Source organism: Oryctolagus cuniculus, chromosome 5 (assembly GCF_964237555.1).
Source record: "Oryctolagus cuniculus chromosome 5, mOryCun1.1, whole genome shotgun sequence".
NCBI classification, from domain to species: domain Eukaryota; kingdom Metazoa; phylum Chordata; class Mammalia; order Lagomorpha; family Leporidae; genus Oryctolagus; species Oryctolagus cuniculus.
In genome coordinates, this window is record NC_091436.1 from 9571587 (window position 1) to 9591009 (window position 19423).

A 19423-nucleotide genomic window follows, 5' to 3' on the forward strand; every position below is an offset into this window, starting at 1 on the left:
TTGTCAAAGTTCCCACCATCTGGGCATATTTATCTACACAACAAATCTGCAAAGGTTCCAACTGAAACAAAATCACCAGATTCACACTCTAAAAACCCACAAGCCTTAATAGGACCAAACAAAATATGCACCCAGGTTACACTGACAATTCAAGATATACTCCAATATATTGTTTATTCATTCGAAAGGCAGACCGACATACATGGGGAGAGAGAGGGAGACGGAAAGGGAGGGGGAAGGAGGGATGGCAGGGAGGGCAAGGGTGACTGAGAAGGAGTCTCCTACCTGCTGGTTCACTCCCCAAATGGCTGCAACAGCTAGGGCTGGGCCAGAAGCCTGGAACACCACCTGAATTTCCCCACATGGGTGGCAAGGGCCCAAGTTCTTGGCCATTCTCTGCTGCTTTTCCAGGTGCATTAGCAGGAAGCCAGATCAGAAGTGGAGCAGCCAGGACTGGAACCGCTCTGATATAGGATGCGAGAGTTGCAGGAGGTGGCTTAACCTGCTTCTCCACAACCCCAGCCTCCACCTTGTAATGTATGAAATTGGTATCGAGAGGGAGAGCTCCCATTTGTTGGTTCACTCCCCAAATGCCTCTAATGACTGGGGTGGAGCCGGAACTCCATCTAGGTTTGCCACACGGGCAACAGGGACCCTGCCAACTTGCGCCATCACCTGCTGACTCCAGGATGTTCCCTTAGGAGGAAGCTGGAATCAGGAGCGGGTCTGGGACTCAAACCTGGGCACTCTGATACGGGCAGGCCAAATATCACGTTAACTTTATGTATAAACATTTGTTTGTTTAAGAGGCAGAGTGATGGTGAGAGGCGGGGGTGAGGGGGAAGAGATCTACCATTTGCAGGTTTACTCCCCAAATGCTCCAAAGAGCTGGGGCTGGCCGGGCCAAGCCAGGAGCTCCAGGAGTCTCTCAAGTGGATGGCAGGAACCCTGGGCGTGGCTATCATCTGCTGCCTTCCAGGCTCATTAGCAGGAAGCTGGATAGGAAGAAGTAGAGGCAGGACTTGATCCCAGGCTCTCCAGTAGGAGATACAGGCATTCCAAGCATAATCTGTGTAACACCAGCCCCTACATTTGTATTTTTTTAAAAGATTTTATTTATTTATTTGAGAGGCAGAGTTACAGACAGTGAGAGGGAGAAACAGAGAGAAAGGTCTTCCTTCCGTTGGCTCACTCCCCAGATGGCCACAACAACCAGAGCTGTGCCGATCCGAATCCAGGAACCAGGTGCCTCCTCCCGGTCTCCCATGGGGTGCAGGGGCCAAGCATCCAGGCCATCCTCCACTGCTTTCCCAGGCCATAGCAGAGAGCTGGATCAGAAGAGGGGCAGCTGGGACTAGAACCAGTGCCCATACGGGATGCCGGCGCCACAGGCAGAAGATTAACCCACTGTGCCACAGGACTGGCCCCCCCACAATCTTTTAATAAAGGACAATAAAAATCAAATCACAGACAACTGTTAGAGGATTTCGTTTTTGTTTTTTTAATTTTAGTGTAAAACAAATCAGCTCAGGGTGTTTTCCTGAATAAATGATCCCATGGTCTTTTCTGCAGCATTTGCCTCATGTCTGCTCAGTCACATAAAACACGGAAAACACTGGGTGGGGACAGTCTTTCACATTGTTGCTTGCAATTCCCAAGTGGTCAGTATCTTTATTTTCACTTCTGGGTAAGAGAAAAGGCATTTTGGTCCATTAATTCACCTACTCGCTCCTGGAGGACGTTAACCAACTCTGCTATTACGAAGACATGGGTGTCATCAATGTCTTGAATGATGAACTTCTTCCCTAGGGCATTGGATTCATCCAAGTACAGCAGAAACTGCTTCATGGCAGGATCGCTGCAGAGATAAACACACGTTGTAAGATATCTTGTCAAATCACACCGCAGAGACTGAGAAATTAAATTTGGGTACATGTTAAGTCTTGGGATGATTTTTAAAATTCTGAACTATTAATCCCTCACTTCTCTCTACCTCAAATGTTAAGGATTTAGACACAGCCTTATTTTAGAACTCTTAGTGCAAGTTTGAGAGAGAGACCATGGTCAGGGTGGCATCCGCTATCATAGAGCTAGTTCGAGTCCTGGCTGCCCTGCTTCTGACGCAGCTTATTGCTAATGTGCCTGGGAAGGCAGTGAGGACAGCCCAAGTACTTGGGCCCGTGCCACCCATGTGGGAGACTAGAATGGAGTTCCTGGCTCCTGGCTTGGGCCTGACCCAGATCTAGCTGTTGCAGCCACTTGGGGACACACCAGGGGATGAAGATTTCTCAGTCTTTTCTTCCCTGTTACTCTGCCTTACAAATAAGTTAAATATATTTTAAAAGAAAATTTAAAAAAAAAGGTAAAAGAATATTCAAAAGCTTTGTAGTTAATAAGGCCTAGAATCATAGCTTCTTTAATTGAATTAAAAATGAATTTCCTTACTTCCGCAGGACCATTACATTTAAAAAACCAATAGTTGTTTAGTATCTTGCCAGTGATAAAACTGGCTAAATGGACACTCTAGTAAGCTAATGGCGTATGGCAAGAGTCAGATGTGAATTCAGCTCCTTCACGACAAACTTGTGTGACCTTCGTATGAACTATCCCTCAGAGTCTTTGAAGGCTCAAAGAGATCTCCATTCAATTCTATTTTCTTGTGGTTCTTACTCTGAACGAACACAGTAGTTCCAAGACAAAGAGATATCTCCCTCTTGGTGGGCAATATAGATTAAAAGCCCATGTCTCACAGTAGGGTGCTTAGCAAAAGAACATACACTTCAAACACAGATTTTTATAATTCTCAGAGGAAACACAATCTTTTGATGTTCCAAGGAATGTCAATATCAATTGTAAAGATAACAGTGTAATTCTCTGAAAATAAAAAAATCAGCTTTCTTTCTTTCAAGTGAAAACACTGATACTGAGTGAAGTTAACAACATAAGGGGTTATTTCAACCGCTAGATGAGTACAGGCTTGGAGGTAGTTCACGGAGTGACATGATTTAACTTCCAAACTGAAGACTTTAAAATGCAGGGATCCTGCTGACTGCTGGGTAAGAAAAGACAGAGTGGCGGGGCCAGGTGTTAACAGGGAGACCAACTGGTGGCTGCAGTGATCCAGGTAAGACATGATAATGATGTGGACTTGGCTGTATGAGTGGAGACTGAATTCTAGTATACTGATGTAAAGCCAACACTTGGCTGAGCTTTGAAAGGCAGGAATCAAGGAGACGCTGAGATTTTGGTGTGAACAAATGTGAGGATGGAGTTGTCTTTTACTGAGAGGGGAGAAATGTGGGCAGAAAAGGTTTGCAGTTAAGACCAGGAGTTTGTTGGGGGCTGGTGCTGCGGCACAAGCCTCCGCCTGCAGTGCCGGCATCCATACAGATGCTGGTTTGAGTCCCGGCTGCTCCATTTCCACCGCAGTTCCCTGCTAATGTGCCTGGGAAAGCAGTGGAAAATGGGCCAAGTGCATGGGCCCCTGCACCCATGTGGGAGACCTAGAAGAAGCTCTTGGCTTCAGATCAGCCCAGCTCTGGCCATTGTGGTCATTTGAGGATGGAGCCAATGGATGGAAGACTGCTCTCTCTGTAACTCTGCCTCTCAAATAAATAAAATCTTAACAAACAAACTCAAATCCAAGAGTTTGGTTATAAGCATGTCGTATTTGAGATGTCTACTGCCACCAAGGGGAAAAAGCTGAGTAAGAAGTTGGATGTGAAATTCTGGAGTTCAACAGTGAAGAGTAAAATTCAAGGGCCATGACAAGGGAGTGAGCATAGCAACAAAGAGTCCAAGTCCACGTCCTGGACATCCTAGCATCAAAAAGTCAGAAGAAAAGGACTCAGCCGAGGGTACTATGAACTGACCACTGAGGCGGGAGAACACCTGGTGTCCTGGGAGCTAAATGAACAAAGGTTATTCGCGGGAGGGAGAGATCAAGTGTTTCAAATGCAGCTAACAGGTTACAGTAGGAATACGAGCTGACCGTGCTGACCGCTGGATTTGGAAAGCTGCCGACCTCGACCAGGGCAGTTTCAGGGGAGGCACGGGCAGGAGGCTTGAGTGGGGGGCTTCGGAATGGGAGGGAGCAGGAGACAGGACGGAAGCAAGCGCTCTGGGAAATGCTGCTGCCACAGCAGGAGAGCAGAGTGGGAGCTGGGGAGGGGCAGATCGGGGGCTGCAGCTCCGGTGCGGCTGAAGGAGCTGCAGAGTCAGGGTCCCAGGGGAGCTCCCTGGGCGCAGGGTGGCGGCGCAGCTGGAAGCCCGGGAAGGAGACTCTGAAGGGACTGCAGTGACAGTGAGCTGGACTTGGTGGCAGGTGTGACCACGTGCTTGAGTGGCTGCGACAGCGCAGTGGGCAAGCTCACAGAAGGCGGACAGAGACTGAGGCTGGGGTGTCCACACGGACCCTGAGTTCACCAAGAACTGTGAGGAAGACCACTGGGGAGCCGCAGGCAGGCTTCCTGGACAAACCTCCAGTGAGGCTGTGGGTGCCTGAGGATGCTAACAGGAAGGCTGAGAGGTGGCCTGAGGAACGGGGAATCCTCACTGGGGCTCTGTGGAAGAGCCAAGAACTTCCGCAAGTGGCAGTGAGGAGACACGTATCCTATTTTCTAGTCCAACAGTACAAGGAATACGAAGGGGGAGAAGAGGCATCCTTGGATAGGCTTGCGGGAGAAGCAGCGTGCCCAGGAGGAAGCCCTCTCTCAGAGCAGCAAGGAGAGGTGAGGGGTGCTCAGAGGCCGCTGAGACAGCTCTGCTGTGTTCACCTCACCGCGTCCCAGAAGGCGGACTGGAGGGGTGGGCAGGAAGGAAGCAAACCCAGCAGACACAGCTGTAAGACTGGGTCCAGGGGTGAAGCGTGGCTGCTAGTCTGTGGCTTTTTGAGCGATACACAGAAAAAAAAAAACAGGCATGAAGGGCACAAGGAGAACAAGGTCTCTGAGCTAGCGATGGATGGGAGAGAAAACGGGTCTCTTACAAACAAAGCAATGGTGACAACAGTCACAGATTTATGCAAACACAGAAAATGTTACATTTCACACTTTGAGCACACAGAGTCTCTCAGAATTAGAGATAACCAAATGATTTCTGCTAGCCCTTTACAGAAAACTTCAGGTTGAAAGGTGGTAAGTGATGACAGGCCATTCTAAACTGCCAATGTGGCATGTCGCCTCCTTACCTAGATTCGCGCATTCACAGCTGATGCCTACCCGCCCTGGTGACTGGCTGCTAAGAGGCGTTACTGGTGGCAAGGGCTACCTACGTTCAAGAAATTCACACCATCTCCACAAAGCCAAAGCTACATCACTGAAACCAAGAGGTGCTGGGACTCACACCTGTGCTGATTCAGCTCACCAGTGCTGTCACACTTCCTGCCATCTGCGGCTATCTTTGTATTTTTAGCCATCTCTTGAAACACATCCATTTTAAATTACCTAATATTTTTCTTTAAATTACCCTTAAATCCTAAGCTTAATTCCACGTGGCACAAAACCAAGAATATGATGTTAGTTTCATTTTTACCTCAAATAAACTGGTCATATAAAAAAATTTTGTGTCCTATCCCCATGTGTGTTCTTCAAATCACCTTGAACTCCATTGGTACATCATCCCCTCCTGGGGAGACACTGAGATGATGAATGAGATACTCAGAACGACTGCTCAGTGAGAGACATGGAAATAATTGTCTCTAACATCTATCTGCTAGATACTTTCAGATCCTCATCTCCCACAATCTCCCAGCCTCCCTCCTGTACATAGCTTAAACTTTCTTTGCCCTGCTTTTCTAAAATTAACTCACTGGGGGCTGTCGCTGTGGCCCATCAGGTTAAAGCCCTGGCCTGAAGCGCCGGCATCCCATATGGGCACCGGTTCTAGTCCTGGCTGCTCCTCTTCTGATCCAGCTCTCTGCTGTGGCCTGGGAGTGCAGTGGAGGATGGCCCAAGCTGGCGCCGCGGCTCACTAGGCTAATCCTCTGACTGAGGCACTGGCACCCCAGGTTCTAGTCCTGGTTGGGGCGCTGGTTCTGTCTCGGTTGCTCCTTTTCCAGTCCAGCTCTCTGCTGTGGCCCGGGAGAGCAGTGGAGGATGACCCAAGTCCTTGGGCCCTGCACCCGCAAGAGAGACCAGGAGAAGCACCTGGCTCCTGGCTTCAGATCAGAGCATCTTCAGCTGTTGTGGCCATCTGGGGAGTAAACCAGCAGATGGAAGACCTCTCTCTCTGTCTCTACCTCTCTCTGTATCTCTTTCTTTCAAATAAATAACATAATTTTTTTTTTTTTGATAGGCAGAGTTAGACAGTAAGAGAGAGAGAGAGAGAGAGAGAGAGAGAGAGAGAGAGAAAGGTCTTCCTTCCATTGGTTCACCCCCCAAACAGCTGCTACGGCCGGTGCGCTGTGGCCTACCTGCGCCGATCCGAAGCCAGGAGCCAGGTGCTTCCTCCTGGTCTCCCATGCGGGTGCAGGGCCCAAGCACTTGGGCCATCCTCCATTGCCTTCCCAGGGCTACAGCAGAGAGCTGGATTGCAAGAGGAGTAACCGGGACAGAATCTGGCACCCCAACTGGGACTAGAACCTGTAGTACCAGCGCCGCAAGTGGAGGATTAGCCTAGTGAGCTGCAGCGCTGGCCTCAAATAAATAAAATAAATCTTTAAAAATAAATAAAATTAAGTCACTGGCCCTACAGAGTCCCAGGACACAAGTCCCATGAGGTCATTCATCTCCCCTACAGATAACAACCTGATGTGTGGTATTGTCTTGAGGGATTTTTCCTTTAGGAACTCCAAGCAAGAAGTAACTGCCATCCTGACTCACTGGAGCCTACTCTGCCATCATCAAAACTCCCTAAAAAAGCATGATACTGCTGACCAATCAGAGGAGGGCCACCAGCAGTACAGACCAACCAGGTACCTGGACACGAGCTGCACACACACCTCTGAACCCCAACTTCAATCTGCCAGAATCTGCACTCCCAACCCCCGAGAAGCTGGGAACTAAGCAACGGCTGCCCTGCTCCTTCCTCCGTGACACACACGTTCCTCCACTACCTGCACCGTAGCTGGCTTGCAGTGCATCAGGTGAGTGGGTCCAGTTTGGGGGTTCTATAGCATTCTTCCAAGTTTTTAGGGTGCTCTCTAACAATGTTTGAAAGGAGATGGAAAGAGGTAATTTGAGATCGAATTCTCAAGCATATAGCTGAAGTGCAATATGTAATAACTGAAAAAAGACAAAGTTCAAGGGACACTGTATTTTGAAACATGAGGGTCTGGAATATTCTTGTCTGAACACAGGACTATGAAACTTCTACGTGGAGGAAGGCTCTGGGAGAACCTGCTGCCAAAGGAAACAAAACAGGTGCCAGCATGCGGCACAGCCGGTTACGCCACCGCGTGCAATGCCAGCATCCCATATCAGTTCAAATTCCAGATGTCCCACTTCCTATCCTACTCTCTGCTAATGCTCCCGGGAAAGCAGCGAAAGGCGGCCCAAGTACTTGGGCCCCATCACTACAAGTAAGACCTGTGGACAGAGGTCAGCCTGGCCAGTTCCAGCCGCTGAGGCCATTTGGGGAGTGAACTTGCAGATGCAAGACCTCTCTCTCTCTAACTCTGCCTTTCAAATAAATAAATCGTAAAACAAAAACAAAAACAAGTGCCCATGTACATACTTGAAATCCTGGGCTCAGGACTACTCCGATGACAAACACCTTGTCCTGGAAATGCGAAGGGCGGAATCATTGATCACCCCTTACAGTACCTAGGGCTGGGTCCTGGGTTACCAGGATGACGTAGCAAACAGACCTCAAAATTAACTGGCCAAAGTTGTCAGCACTGTCCAACCCATCAGAATGATAGTCTTGGCTTAGTCAGTGTTAAACTATCCTGGTAATAATAACCAGCCAGGAGTTCAAGAACTCAGCTTTTTCTAACTGTGCTATATCATTGTCCCCCATTACTTACAATGTCTGCCAGTATTTTAATAGCTCTACTATCTGATTATAGAAAATGCCTCCATCAACAAATTTACATTTTATTATAATATTGAACTGCACACATTTTCACTGGCAGTTCTTGTCACTTCCTTAAAGTCTAGAAACAGTCTTGTATTCAAAAATACAAAGCTCAGACAACAGACGGTTTCAACTGCATCATTCATCCCAGCAGCTTGGTGGGTGCTTGCTTTTTCTTTTCCTTTGAGATTTATTTATTTATTTGAAAGGCAGATTTACAGAGATCTTCCATTCCCTGGTTCACGCCCCAAATGGCCACAATGGCCAGGGCTGACTCTGGCTGAAGCCAGAGTTTCACCTGGGTCTCCCATGTGGGTGCAGCAGCCCAAGCACTTGGGCCATCTTCTGTAGCTGGGACGTGAACCAGTGCCCACTTGCCTCAGCACCAGCCCGGGTGGTTGCTTTTGTTTTATTTATTTAAGATTTATTTATTTATTTAAAGGAGAGTTACAGAGAGGCAGAGGCAGAGAAAGGGGGGAAGGGAAGCTTCTCCATCTGCCAGTTCACTCCCCAGTGGCCACAAAGGCTGGAGCTGGGCCCATCTGAAGCCAGGAGCTTCTTCCAGGTCTCCCACGTGGATGCAGGGGAGATATCTTCTACTGCTTTCCCAGGCCATAGCAGACAGCTGGATAGGAAGTGCAGCAGCCGGGACCTGAACCAGCACCCATATGGGATGCTGGCACGGCAATTGGTGGCTTTACCTGCTACATCACAGTGCTGGCCCTGGGTGCTTGCTTTTTGAAAAACACAACTAGAAGAGGCTGGCGCTTTGGTACAGCAGATTACGCTGCTGCCTACAGTACCGGCATTCTATTCTGATTTGAGTTCCAGCTGCTCCAGTTCTAATCCAGCTTCCTGCTAATGTGCCTGAGAAAGAAAGCAGTGGAAAGAGGGCCCGAGTGCTTAGGCCACGTAGGAGACCTGGATGAAGCTCCTGACTTTGGCCAAGCCCTGGTCGTTGTGGCCATTTGGAGAGTGAACCAGTAGATGAAGACCTCTCTCTCTCTCTGCCTCTATTTCTCCCTCTCTGTAATTCTGAGTTTTGGATAGATAATAAATCTTACAAAAAAAAAAAAAAAAAAAAAAAAAAAAGCCCCCCAAAACGACAACTAGCAAATAGCCAGCTCATTTAAAAACTATTCTAAAATCTTGCCAAAAATGAGGCCCAGTGAACACTTTTTTTGTATGGAACTTTAATCTTATTTATCAAGTTCTTCTTTATCCACCGATTTTCACCGTGGGAATAGAAAGGCTGTAAAGGAACATTAACAACCTGGGTTTAGGCAGAGATCACAAACCTTGACTGAATTCTAACAAGGTTTATCCAGGAAACAAAGAATTATTAAGCACCTCCCACATATGTCTCAGACATGGTTTTGGGTGCCTGGGGAAGTCCAGTGAACAGATCTTACTAAGAAGCGAGGGCTGGAGGCTGGCACTGTGGCACAGTGGGTTGAACCATGGGGTGGTGGGGGCCCAAATAATTGGGCTGTCTTCTGATTTCCCAGGCACATTAGCAGGGAACTGGATCAGAAGTGGAACAGCTGGGACTCCAACCAGTGCCCATATAGGATAATGGTGTTGTAGGCAGTGGCTTAACCCACTGTACCACAATCCTGGCCTCGAAACAAGCATTTTTGATTTAGCTTAGACTTTAATTTTTGGTAAGTCCTGGGAGGAAAAAAAAGCCTTATTTTATCCAGGTGGCTTGATTTTTGAATTTACTGAAGCCAGACCTAAACGGCCAGCACTTTAATTGGATTTATTTACTTCTTCACTGGAGAATCTGTTAAAAATTACAGGCATTTGGGCATTTGGCCTAGTAGTTAAGACGGCAGTTAAAACGCCTGCATCCCACACTAGAACTCCTGGGTTCTAGTCCTAAATCCAGCTTCCTGCTAATGCACACCCTGAGGTGTGCAAGGGATGCCTCAAATAATTGGGTTCCTTCCCTGGGTTGGCCTAGCCAGCTCCAGCTGTTGCAAGCATTTGGGGAGTGAGCCAGTGAGTGGGACCCCTGTGTCTCAAATAAAAATAATCTTAAAAAAAAATAAAACTTTCAAGAAGTCTCTGTTCTGGACTAAGCTTCTGCTAAAAGTAAAAAAAAAAAAAAAAAAAAAAAAAAAAAAAAAAAAGTCACTCCTGCTAAATCTCCACGTCATAAAGCTGATGTTGTTAATGTGACCTTCAGAGAAATCATGTCTAGAGATAGATGAACCTCCCAAATAAGCCAGTTTCCACGGGAGAGATCATGAAATTCTCTTTGCCGTCATCCTCACACACAAAAGGGAACCTGATGTTAACCAAACCGCTGTCTTCTACTGTCTCCCTCACCCTGACTTACAGGGAGAGGGCCTTGAAATGACCAAGCCCCTTTGTTTTTCTGCTTCCACTTTCTTTGGTCTTTGCCTGTCTATAAAACCATCAGAGGGGCCGCCACCTGCCGTGCTGGCATCCCATATGGGCACTGGTTCAAGTCCTGGCTGCTCCACTTCTGATCCAGCTCTCTGCTATGGCCTGGGAAAGCAGTAGAGGATGGCCCAAGTCTTTGGGTCCCTGTGCCTGTTAAGGAGACCTGGAAGAAGCTTCTGGCTCCTAGCTTCAGATGGGTACAGCTCCAGCCGTTGTGGCCAAGTGGGGAGTGAACCAGGGATGGAAGACCTCTCTCTCACTCTGCCTCTCCTTCTCTCTGTGTAACTCTGACTTTCAAATAAATAAATAAATCCTAAAAAAAGAAAAAAAAAAAAAAGAACAGTTATGAAGCTTTAAGGAATGAAGTACTGCCTGTTTCTAGAACTGAAAATAAAATCAGGGGCAGGTGCTGTGGCTAATGCGTTAAGCTGCTGCCTGCATTACCTGTATCCCATGTGGGCGCTGGTTCAAGTCCTGGCTGCTCCACTTCTGACCTGTTCCCTGCTAATGTGCCTGGGGAAAGCGGGTGACAGCCCAAGTACTTGGGCCTCCACCACCCACATGGGTTGACTCAAATGGAATTCCAGGCTCCTGGCTTTAGCCTGGCCCAGCTCAGGCTGAAGCTGGGATCCCAGACTCAATCCAAGTCTCCCACAGGGGTGGGAGGGACCCGGCTACTTGAGCCATCACCTCTGCCCCAGGTGCGCATTAGCAGGAAGGCAGAAGCGCGAGCAGAGTCAGGACGGGAATCCAGGCACTCCAACAGGAGGTGCAGGTGGCAAGTGGTGTCTTAACTGTTGTGCCAAACACTTGGCCAAAGTTTGTTTTCCTAATAAACTCCCAAGTAATATTGTTGCTAGTCAGGGGTTTACACTGAAGAACGAGGTGAAAACCACTAGGGCTCAGGCAGGATCCAGAGGCTGGACACCAGGATAGCAGGAAAAGGCTGAAAGCTCAACCAGGACAGAAAACTGACACTTCAGCTCTCTTTACAAACCTTTCTCATTTTTAAGGGTCAACTGAAAGCTTGCCACAGAGATTTTAATGTTTCCCATGAGTCTTGCTTTTTAAGCTTCAGCCATCATTTATTCTTTCAAATTAAAATACATATAATGCAATTTTTTTTTTTTTTTTTTTTTTTTTTACAGGCAGAGTTAGATAGTGAGAAAGAGAGAGACAGAGACAGAGAGAAAGGTCTTCCTTTTTCTGCTGATTCACTCCCCAGGTGGCCGCTACGGCTGGTGCGCTGCGCCAATCCGAAGCCAGGAGCCAGGTGCTTCCTCCTGGTCTCCCATGTGGGTGTAGGGCCCAAGCACTTGGGCCATCCTCCACTGCCTTCCCGGGCCACAGCAGAGAGCTGGACTGGAAGAGGAGCAACCAGGACAGAATCCAGCGCCCCAACCGGGACTAGGCAGAGGATTAGCCTAGTGAGCCATGGCGCCGGCCCTGCAATTCTTACTATCACGCAAAAAAGATTATTTTGGAATTACTCCACAATTATTCTAGAATTGCCACAGTGACAAGGAGAAGAACGGATTTGGTTTGGGACATAAGACCACAGAAAGAGGAAAACTATGACTAAGGTGGTCTCATGCATAATTGGCAGTTAGCTATTTGACCAAAAACCAAAAAGCTAACTTAGATCTTTACGTCATAATATAAATCTTCCTATAAATTTCAGATGTTGGAGTTGGAAGAGGTAACAGCTGGGGAGACATAACACTAAGACCGTTTATACGCTGAAACCTTCACTTCCATCCATGCCAGCTGATCATCATGCCCTGCTCACGCAAATGTTCCCGACTGCTGACCCCAAACCAGGAGCAACAATCACTTTTCTTTGTGGAAAAGCTAATTTCAAAGCTTTCCCTGCTTGTTATACTCCCCCTCTTGTCTGCAGCCAAGTTTTAAAAACCTCTAGACCCCAAGTTTATAAAAATATCTTAGCTCCAGGTCTGAGGGACATTTTTCCAATTGTTTTCTGGCTTTGCTGCTTACAGTGGGCACAAACTCGCCTAACGATCTGGTCCTTTTTCTGGCTGGCCTCTTTAATGGCTCTCCCTGCTAGTCGGAGATCCCTTAAAGAGTTTCAGTTTGGGGCCAGCGCTGCAGTGTAGTGGGTAAAGCAGTGCCGGTGTCCCATATGGGCGCCAGTTTGAATCCTGGCTGCTCCACTTCCGATCCAGCTCTCTGCTATGGCCTGGGAAAGCAGCGGAAGATGGCCCAAGTCCTTGGGCCTCTGCATCCACATGGGAGACCCGAAAGAAGCTCCTGGCTCCTAGATCCAGACTGGCGCAGCTCCAGCTGTTTCGGAAGACCTCTCTCTCTCTGCCTCTCCTTCTCCCTCTGCTTAACTTTGACTTTCAAAGAACTAAATAAATCTTTGGAAAAAAAAAAAAAAACAAAACTTAAAACACTAGCAGAAGTAAAAACACAAAATCCCCCCGAGAGATAAGTGACTATCAGACCCAGCGGTGAAGAACACACAGAACTGGAAAGGGAAAAACTGACAGCTGACACACTGTGATTCTGTATCAAAAAAATATTAAAAGACCAACCAAGAAGATGGCGAGGTTGATTACGACGATAAATGAGCCCGTCACGCTTAAAGCTCTCCCAAGACAGCCCAGCAGCCTTGTTCCCAACTTTCAGATCTTAGCCCCTTTGGATTTCCAGGTGGGTACGTCTCTCCTCTCTGGTGGTTTGTTCTCAACAGTCCAGTCTCTCACACCGAAACCAAAACCAAAACCCGAGCTCCTGACCATCTCTCTGCAGCTCCCAACACCTCTCTCTCCCCTTTTGGGTCTTATCACAACAAAACCCCTGTGAGAGTCTCGACTTCCTCACCTCATTTCCCCTTTTCGAAGCACAGTGGTCTCCCCTTACTCGCAGTTTCTGTGTTTATCTGCAGTCAAATGTGGTCCAAACATAGTAAAAGGGAAACTCCAGAGACAAGCACTGTTCTTAGCAGTGTGATGAAGTCTCTCACGGCCGTGCTCGGTCCTGCTGGATGTGCTACCCGCCCCTCAGTCTTCTCAGCGACCTCGGCTGTCAGAGCACTGCTGTGCTGAGGCGCCCTGGTTTTACTCAGTAATTGTCCCAAATGCAAGAGCAGGGAGTGTGCAAATCGGGTAAAGCAGAGAGAAGCTGTAAAATGCTTTCTTCAAGTGAAGTGGTGAAAATTCTCCACTTAATAAGCACAGGGAAAAAAACAGTGTGGTGTTGCTTCGACCTATGATGAGAGTCAATCCTCCACTCATGAAATCGTGTTGGTAGAAGAAGTTCCTGTTACTTTTACTCTCCCATCTCAAACTGCAAGTTATCACCACAGTGCATCCTAAGTGCTTAGGTAAGAACGGGAAGGCATTACATTTACGGTTGGGTATCACCTGCGGTGGAAGGCATCCGCGGAGGGGCTGGAAGAGTATTCTCCAGGGAGGAGCGGGGGACAAACACACTCCAATCTGGCACCTTTCCCACCACGCCACCGAAACAGCTCTTACCAAAGATCGACTGCATCTCATCTAGTCTGTCTTCACATCATCCACCTTTCACCACTCCTGCTTACAGCCCATTCACCTCCGTGCAACATTTTCTCCCTTAGCTTCTGCACTCTTTGCCGGGTCACCTATGCCGAAACTCCAGATCTGTACTAACCATAAGGCAGCCCACAAGTCACACTCACTAGAGCAACTGAAATAGGGCCGGTCTGTGAGATATGTTGGAAAAGCACAATACACACCGGACTTTAAAGACTGTTTTTTGGGGCTGGTGCTGTGGTGTAGTGGGTAAAGCCACACCTGCAGTGCTGGCATCCCTTGTGGGTGCCAGTTTGAATCCTGACAGCTCCACTTCCGATCCAGCTCTCTGCTATGGCCTGGGGAAGCAGTGGAAGATGGTCCAAGTCCTTGGGCCCCTGCACCCAGGTGGAAGACCTGGAAGAAGCTCCTGGCTTCAGGTCGGCTCAGCTCAGGCCAATACGGTCATTTTGGGAGAGAACCAGTGGATGGAAGATCTCTCTCTTTCTGCCTCTCTGTAACTCTGCCTTTCAAATGCATTCGTTTTGTTGTTGTTGTTGTTATTTTGAAAACTCAGTACAAGCTGAAAGAATATTTTCAATATGTTGGGGTTAAATAAAATGTTCATTTTACCCATTTAATTTTACTTTCAGAAGTGGCTACTAAAAAATTCAAGATTACATATGTGGCTTGCATTCTGTTCCTATTGGAGGGTGCCGCTCGAATCTGACGGCTGTTGTCCTCGCCCCTTCCCCAGGCTGGCTCACCGTCACGGGATACATAGCAGCATCTGTGCGATGGCCATCTCAGGGGCACACAGAGGTGCGCAGGCCAGAGTTCCTTCATGGGACAGAACTACTGGTGGGTGAGCCAGCAAGTGGACAAGGAGCAAGACTGATTCTGGAGTGCAGATTTTGGAGACTGGGCAATCGCCGAGCCCTCTAGATTACACTGCTTTGCCAAATTCAACCTTGGCCGGGATGGTCTCCGGTTTCTCTGGCATGTGTGCAAAGGAGTTCAAGAAACCCTAACGGGCCCTGTCTTTCTCCTTAAAGGTCAGTTTGTAATGAAGGCAACGGAGCTCCTGCCATCTTACAGGCCTTGTAACTCTGTCACCTTCTGATGGCTGGAAGAGATTACGAGTAACCTTTCCCTCCAGGACTAGGCCGATCAATTCTGATCAAAAATCGCTGGAAATGATGCCAATTACACTAATGCAACGGAGACACTGAATTCTGTCCCCTCCCCCCCACACTCTGGAAGAAATTTAGCGACAAAACGTTTCACTTTTTGAAAGTGTAGAAAATGGAAAGACTTGATTGCATTCCGGCCTTAGAAAAGAAAACGAAAAAGGGACTTGACCTCAGAAAAGGTCAGATGAGTTTGAGTCAATACGTAAATGAGGTATCAAAACTACTAACCATTCTATGAGCACTCCTTTCAAGACGTTGACCATCTTTGTCCAGCCGGAAGGGGCAGAGGATCTCAACCAAGCTAATAAAAAAGGACAAGGTGGACATGTCATTCAACAGCATCGACCGGAACAAGGCAAGCCACTCCCCGTCAGTATAAACAGCGAAGTCTATCAGAGACGAAGCTAACACAAAGGAGACATGCAGCCATTCTGAGCTTCTCACAAAACGGAGTCTGTCCGGAGCTGTCCACCACGCACACATACACCTGCGGCCGAACCCCACAGCCGCGCCGCGCCCCGGTACTCCGGCTCCCCACCCGGGGGCTTGACAAGGCTAAGGTCCCGGAGGGCGGGGGAGAGGGGGCCGCAAGACCTACAGGGCGCCCAGCCTCTTCATTTCGGACCTGAGACAGGGCGAGGACCCTAAGCCGCCGTTCTTCCCGGACCGGACCGGACCGGGAGGTCGGGGGTGGGGGGACACAGCCACACTGCGGGCTCCCTCCCCGGGTAAACCGCGTCCCCCAGGCTCCGCGCTCCGAGCTCCAGGCGCGGCGGGCGCCCCCTGACCCCTCCAACCGCTACCCCGGGGCCCAGGGCACGGACACCCAGCGCCGCGTCAGAGCGGGGCGCACTCTGGCGCCCCAGCACCTGCAGGACAGACTTTCCGATCTTTCTCCTCCCTCTCTTTCCGGGAACGCCCGGTCTCCCACGCACCTCACCCCGCCGGCTTGCCCCGAGCTCGCCACGCACCGCAGCCCACAGACCCGGCGGCCCCCAGATGCCCCGCAGCGCGCGCGCGCGTCTGCCCTGTGACGTCATCGCGCCGGGGACGCTCTGTGGGAGGAGCGCGCCGCTGGGAGGCGGGGCGCGCGCTGGGCCGCGTGGGCGGGGCCACAGGCCGGCCGCCGCCGAGTGGAGGGCCGGGGGCAGGCCGCGCCGGGAGGGTGGGCTCTCCGGCGCCGGGATTCCCGGTGAGCGGTCGGGGGGCGGGCCGTGTCCGCGAGCCGGCAGGTAGGAGGACTGGGGGGCCGGGCTCGTGAGGGCGGACGCGGGCGGCGGCGCGTGGGAGCACGGTGACGGGGCGCCCCAGCGAGGTCGCGCGGCGTGAGGGGCTCTCTCCGGTCCTCGGGGGCCGGAGTGTCCTCTGGCGTCGGCTGCCCAGCTCGGGGGGCGCCGCGCGGGGCTGCCCGCGTGCAGCCGGGCGTGGAGCCTCGGTCACGGCGGAGGGGGAGCCCGCGGAGATCCCGCCGGTGCCGACCCGGCCCGGGAGCGCGCGCGCTCTGAGGAGGTGCGGGCGCCTTGCGTTGAGTTGCACCTGCCGGGTGAAGTTCGTGCGGATTTTTGCCCGTTCCCCGCGTGGGCTCTTGTGGTCCAGCTGCGATCCCCGAGTCTTCACGTGCCTTGCGTCCCGGGGCGCTCGTTCCTGGCGAGTGCCCTTGGCTCTCTCTGCCTTGCGCTCCGCGTGGGCGGTGTGCCGGGGATTCGGGGTGCTGGCCCGATGCCCGCGCCGGGGGACCCGTTTGTAACGTGCACTCCACCGCTCAGACGGAGCTGCTCATCCTCCGCCCGCCCCCTCCCGTTAAAAACCTGCTTTTCCTTCCCGTGTCTCTCCAAGTCACCCAGTTTTAAAATCTGCATCCGCTGGATCAGCGAGCACTGTTGTGCACCTGATAGGTGCCAAACCGTGTTCTAGACGTTTGCGGTCTATTGGTGAAGGTACAGAGGGCCGCAAAAATGTTAAGGACAAAATGCCAGGTGGTGACGCGGTAGGGATTGCATGGAGAGTGTCAGAAATGGCCTTTAGGTAGGTTTCTGAATTAAAAAAAAAAAAAAAAAAAAAAAAAAAAAACTGATACCAGCAAAATACTAGCAATTTTAATAATAGTAAAATAATCCGTAACTTCCAAGACTAAACATTATCTGGAAGTTAGTGAAACTAAAGCATTAGTTCCTTTAGGGAGAAAATGATAATGCTTTATTGAAACACATGGAAGACTTGAGTGACGGAGAGATACATCATATTCATGATCAGAAGGCTCGATACCAAATAGAAATCGGCTTTCCCCAGGGCTGTAAATTCAGTGCAATGCCAGTTAAAATCACTGTATTGGGTTCTCATGAAACCCGACATGCCAGACTTCAAAATTTATATAAAAAGGCAAAGGACCAAGAATAGCTAAGTCAATCTTGAAGAAGAAAAAAGCTGAAGTTCTTTTTTGCGAGGTATCAAAGCATAAAATAAAACCGTAATCATTAAGACAGGGTGGTGCCGGCGCCACGGCTCACTAGGCTAATCCTCCGCCTGCGGCACCGGCACACCGGGTTCTAGTCCCGGTCGGGGCGCCGGATTCTGTCCCGGTTGCCCCTCTTCCAGGCCAGCCCTCTGCTGTGGCCAGGGAGTGCAGTGGAGGATGGCCCAAGTGCTTGGGCCCTGCACCCCATGGGAGACCAGGAGAAGCACCTGGCTCCTGCCATCGGATCGGCGCGGTGCACCGGCCGCAGCGCGCCAGCCACGGCGGGCATTGGAGGGTGAACCAATGGCAAAGGAAGACCTTTCTCTCTGTCTCTCTCTCTCATTGTTCACTCTGCCTGTCAAAAACAACAACAACAACAACAAAAAGACAGGGTGGTGTTGATTCCGGGACAGAGAAGGAGACTCCTGGGGCAGGAGAGAGAGCCTTGAAGCACACCCGTGTGCATCCGGGGGCTTCGGGTGCCCCCGAGCAGGGGGAGCGCCGGCTCTTCAGCAAAGGGTGCTGAGAGCTTGGTGTTCCCGTGGACGAGGCCAGGATCAGATTCCTGCTGCACCATTCACAGTAACTTCCTGGGTTAAAGACCTGAATGTGACACATCTGCAAGATACTTAGAAAAAAATAGAGGTTGTCTCTAAGAAACATGTTGCTTTTGTTTTCTTTGTTAAATAAACGTAAGGTGACCCATTACAATCATTTTAGGTGTACTGTTTTAATATCTGTTAGTTCAGTGGCATTCACATTGTGCAACCCTCACTGCCGGTCACCCCCAGAGTTTTTTCATCCGATTGAGAAGGATTTCTTAAGCTACAAAAGCACTGTGGCAGATGCTGTTGCATGACTCCAGATGAGATGTTTATGGTGGTTTGAACTGTGCCAGTGTGGTAGCAGTCCAGATGCAGAAAAGTGGGTGGATCTGAGATGTGTGTGGTGGCAGGGAACAGGAATTGTGCGTGGCTTGGATATGGAGTGAAGAGAAAGAGAAACGGGTAACACCTACATTTGTTTTTTGCTTGAGCTACAAGTTCGATCATTTACTACTTGCAATTCAAAACCTTTTACATATAGTAGTGATGGAGAAGGTAAGTGGAGGAAGACTTTGGGGAGAAAAAATAATTCTGTTTTGGACAGTTAAGACACAAGGGCCTTTGGACATGCGAGTGGAAATGTAGTTGTTGGACTGATTAGTCTGGAAAGAGAGTCTGGCTAGAGGGACTCTGGGATCACCGGCATGTGGATACTTAAAACTCGCGTGTGTAAGGTTCGGATTCCGGTATACTACACAGAAGACAATGATGGCTTCAGTTTTCAAAGATTGCATAGGCAGGTGGTCCATGGCTGGTGTGACAGCAGTTCCGTGGTCATCAGGGACAGGGTTCCTTTGTCGCGCCCTCCTGCCCTCCTTGGCATGCTGCCTCCTGCCTGGGATGGCTCTTTCCCTTCCCGCTGTCACTTGCTTATTCTAGCCAAGTGGGAAATGTGGAGGAGGAAGAAAGGCACACCGTCCTTAAAGCTCCTTCCTAGAAGTTGCACGCAACACATCTGTTATGTTCTATTCATCAGCTCTTAGTCAAGGACCACATTTACCTGGAGGGAAAGATGCTGTAGTCTTCATTGAGGTATTTGTGTGCCTAGCTACAACTCAGCCTTTATCAGTAAATTAAAGGAGTGAAATGATGTCTAATTCCTTCTCCAGCCAGAGAGGTGATGCTATTCCTTTGAGGCTCCCAGTAACATCTCTGTTGTTAAATTTAATGGAGTTTTTAAAAATTTGTTTCATGTTTTACTCATAGTATCTCCCTTGTTAGTTT

The 19423-nt window shown here is 49.6% G+C and overlaps 2 protein-coding genes across 9 annotated transcripts in view; one reads left to right on the forward strand and one right to left on the reverse strand.

Annotated features, from left to right (window-relative positions):
- Window positions 1-1477: 1477 nt before the first annotated feature.
- On the reverse strand, window positions 1478-16217 carry GTF2H5 (general transcription factor IIH subunit 5). 2 transcript variants are annotated; one of them, XM_051855216.2, is made up of 3 exons: window positions 16075-16217; window positions 15368-15440; window positions 1478-1858 (listed from the first exon to the last, which is right to left on the reverse strand). In XM_051855216.2, the coding sequence occupies exons 2-3, from the start codon at window positions 15400-15402 to the stop codon at window positions 1678-1680; spliced, it is 216 nt and encodes a 71-aa protein (XP_051711176.1). In that variant the 5' UTR covers window positions 15403-15440; window positions 16075-16217; the 3' UTR covers window positions 1478-1677. The 2 variants fall into 2 exon arrangements, with proteins under 2 accessions (XP_051711176.1, XP_008261956.1); XM_008263734.4 differs by having other exon boundaries at window positions 16111-16190.
- A 2-nt stretch (window positions 16218-16219) lies between these two features.
- Window positions 16220-19423, forward strand: part of SERAC1 (serine active site containing 1) — a 53765-nt gene continuing 50561 nt past the window's right edge. For 4 of the 7 annotated variants that reach the window (XR_011388440.1, XR_011388439.1, XR_011388441.1 and 1 more), the window contains exon 1: window positions 16220-16371. The gene's annotated coding sequence lies outside the window, so the exon portion shown is untranslated. The remainder of the gene's footprint in view (window positions 16372-19423) is intronic. The other 3 variants (XR_011388442.1, XM_070073334.1, XM_070073333.1) reach the window with 2 other exon arrangements.

Excerpts from the sequence above, each read along its gene's own strand:
- GTF2H5 (XM_051855216.2), bottom strand. The coding sequence starts at position 15,402 with ATGGTCAACGTCTTGAAAGGAGTGCTCATAGAATG. Across the intron at positions 1,859-15,367 it reads AAAGGAGTGCTCATAGAATG|CGATCCTGCCATGAAGCAGT; the intron begins GTTAGTAGTTTT and ends TTATCTCTGCAG.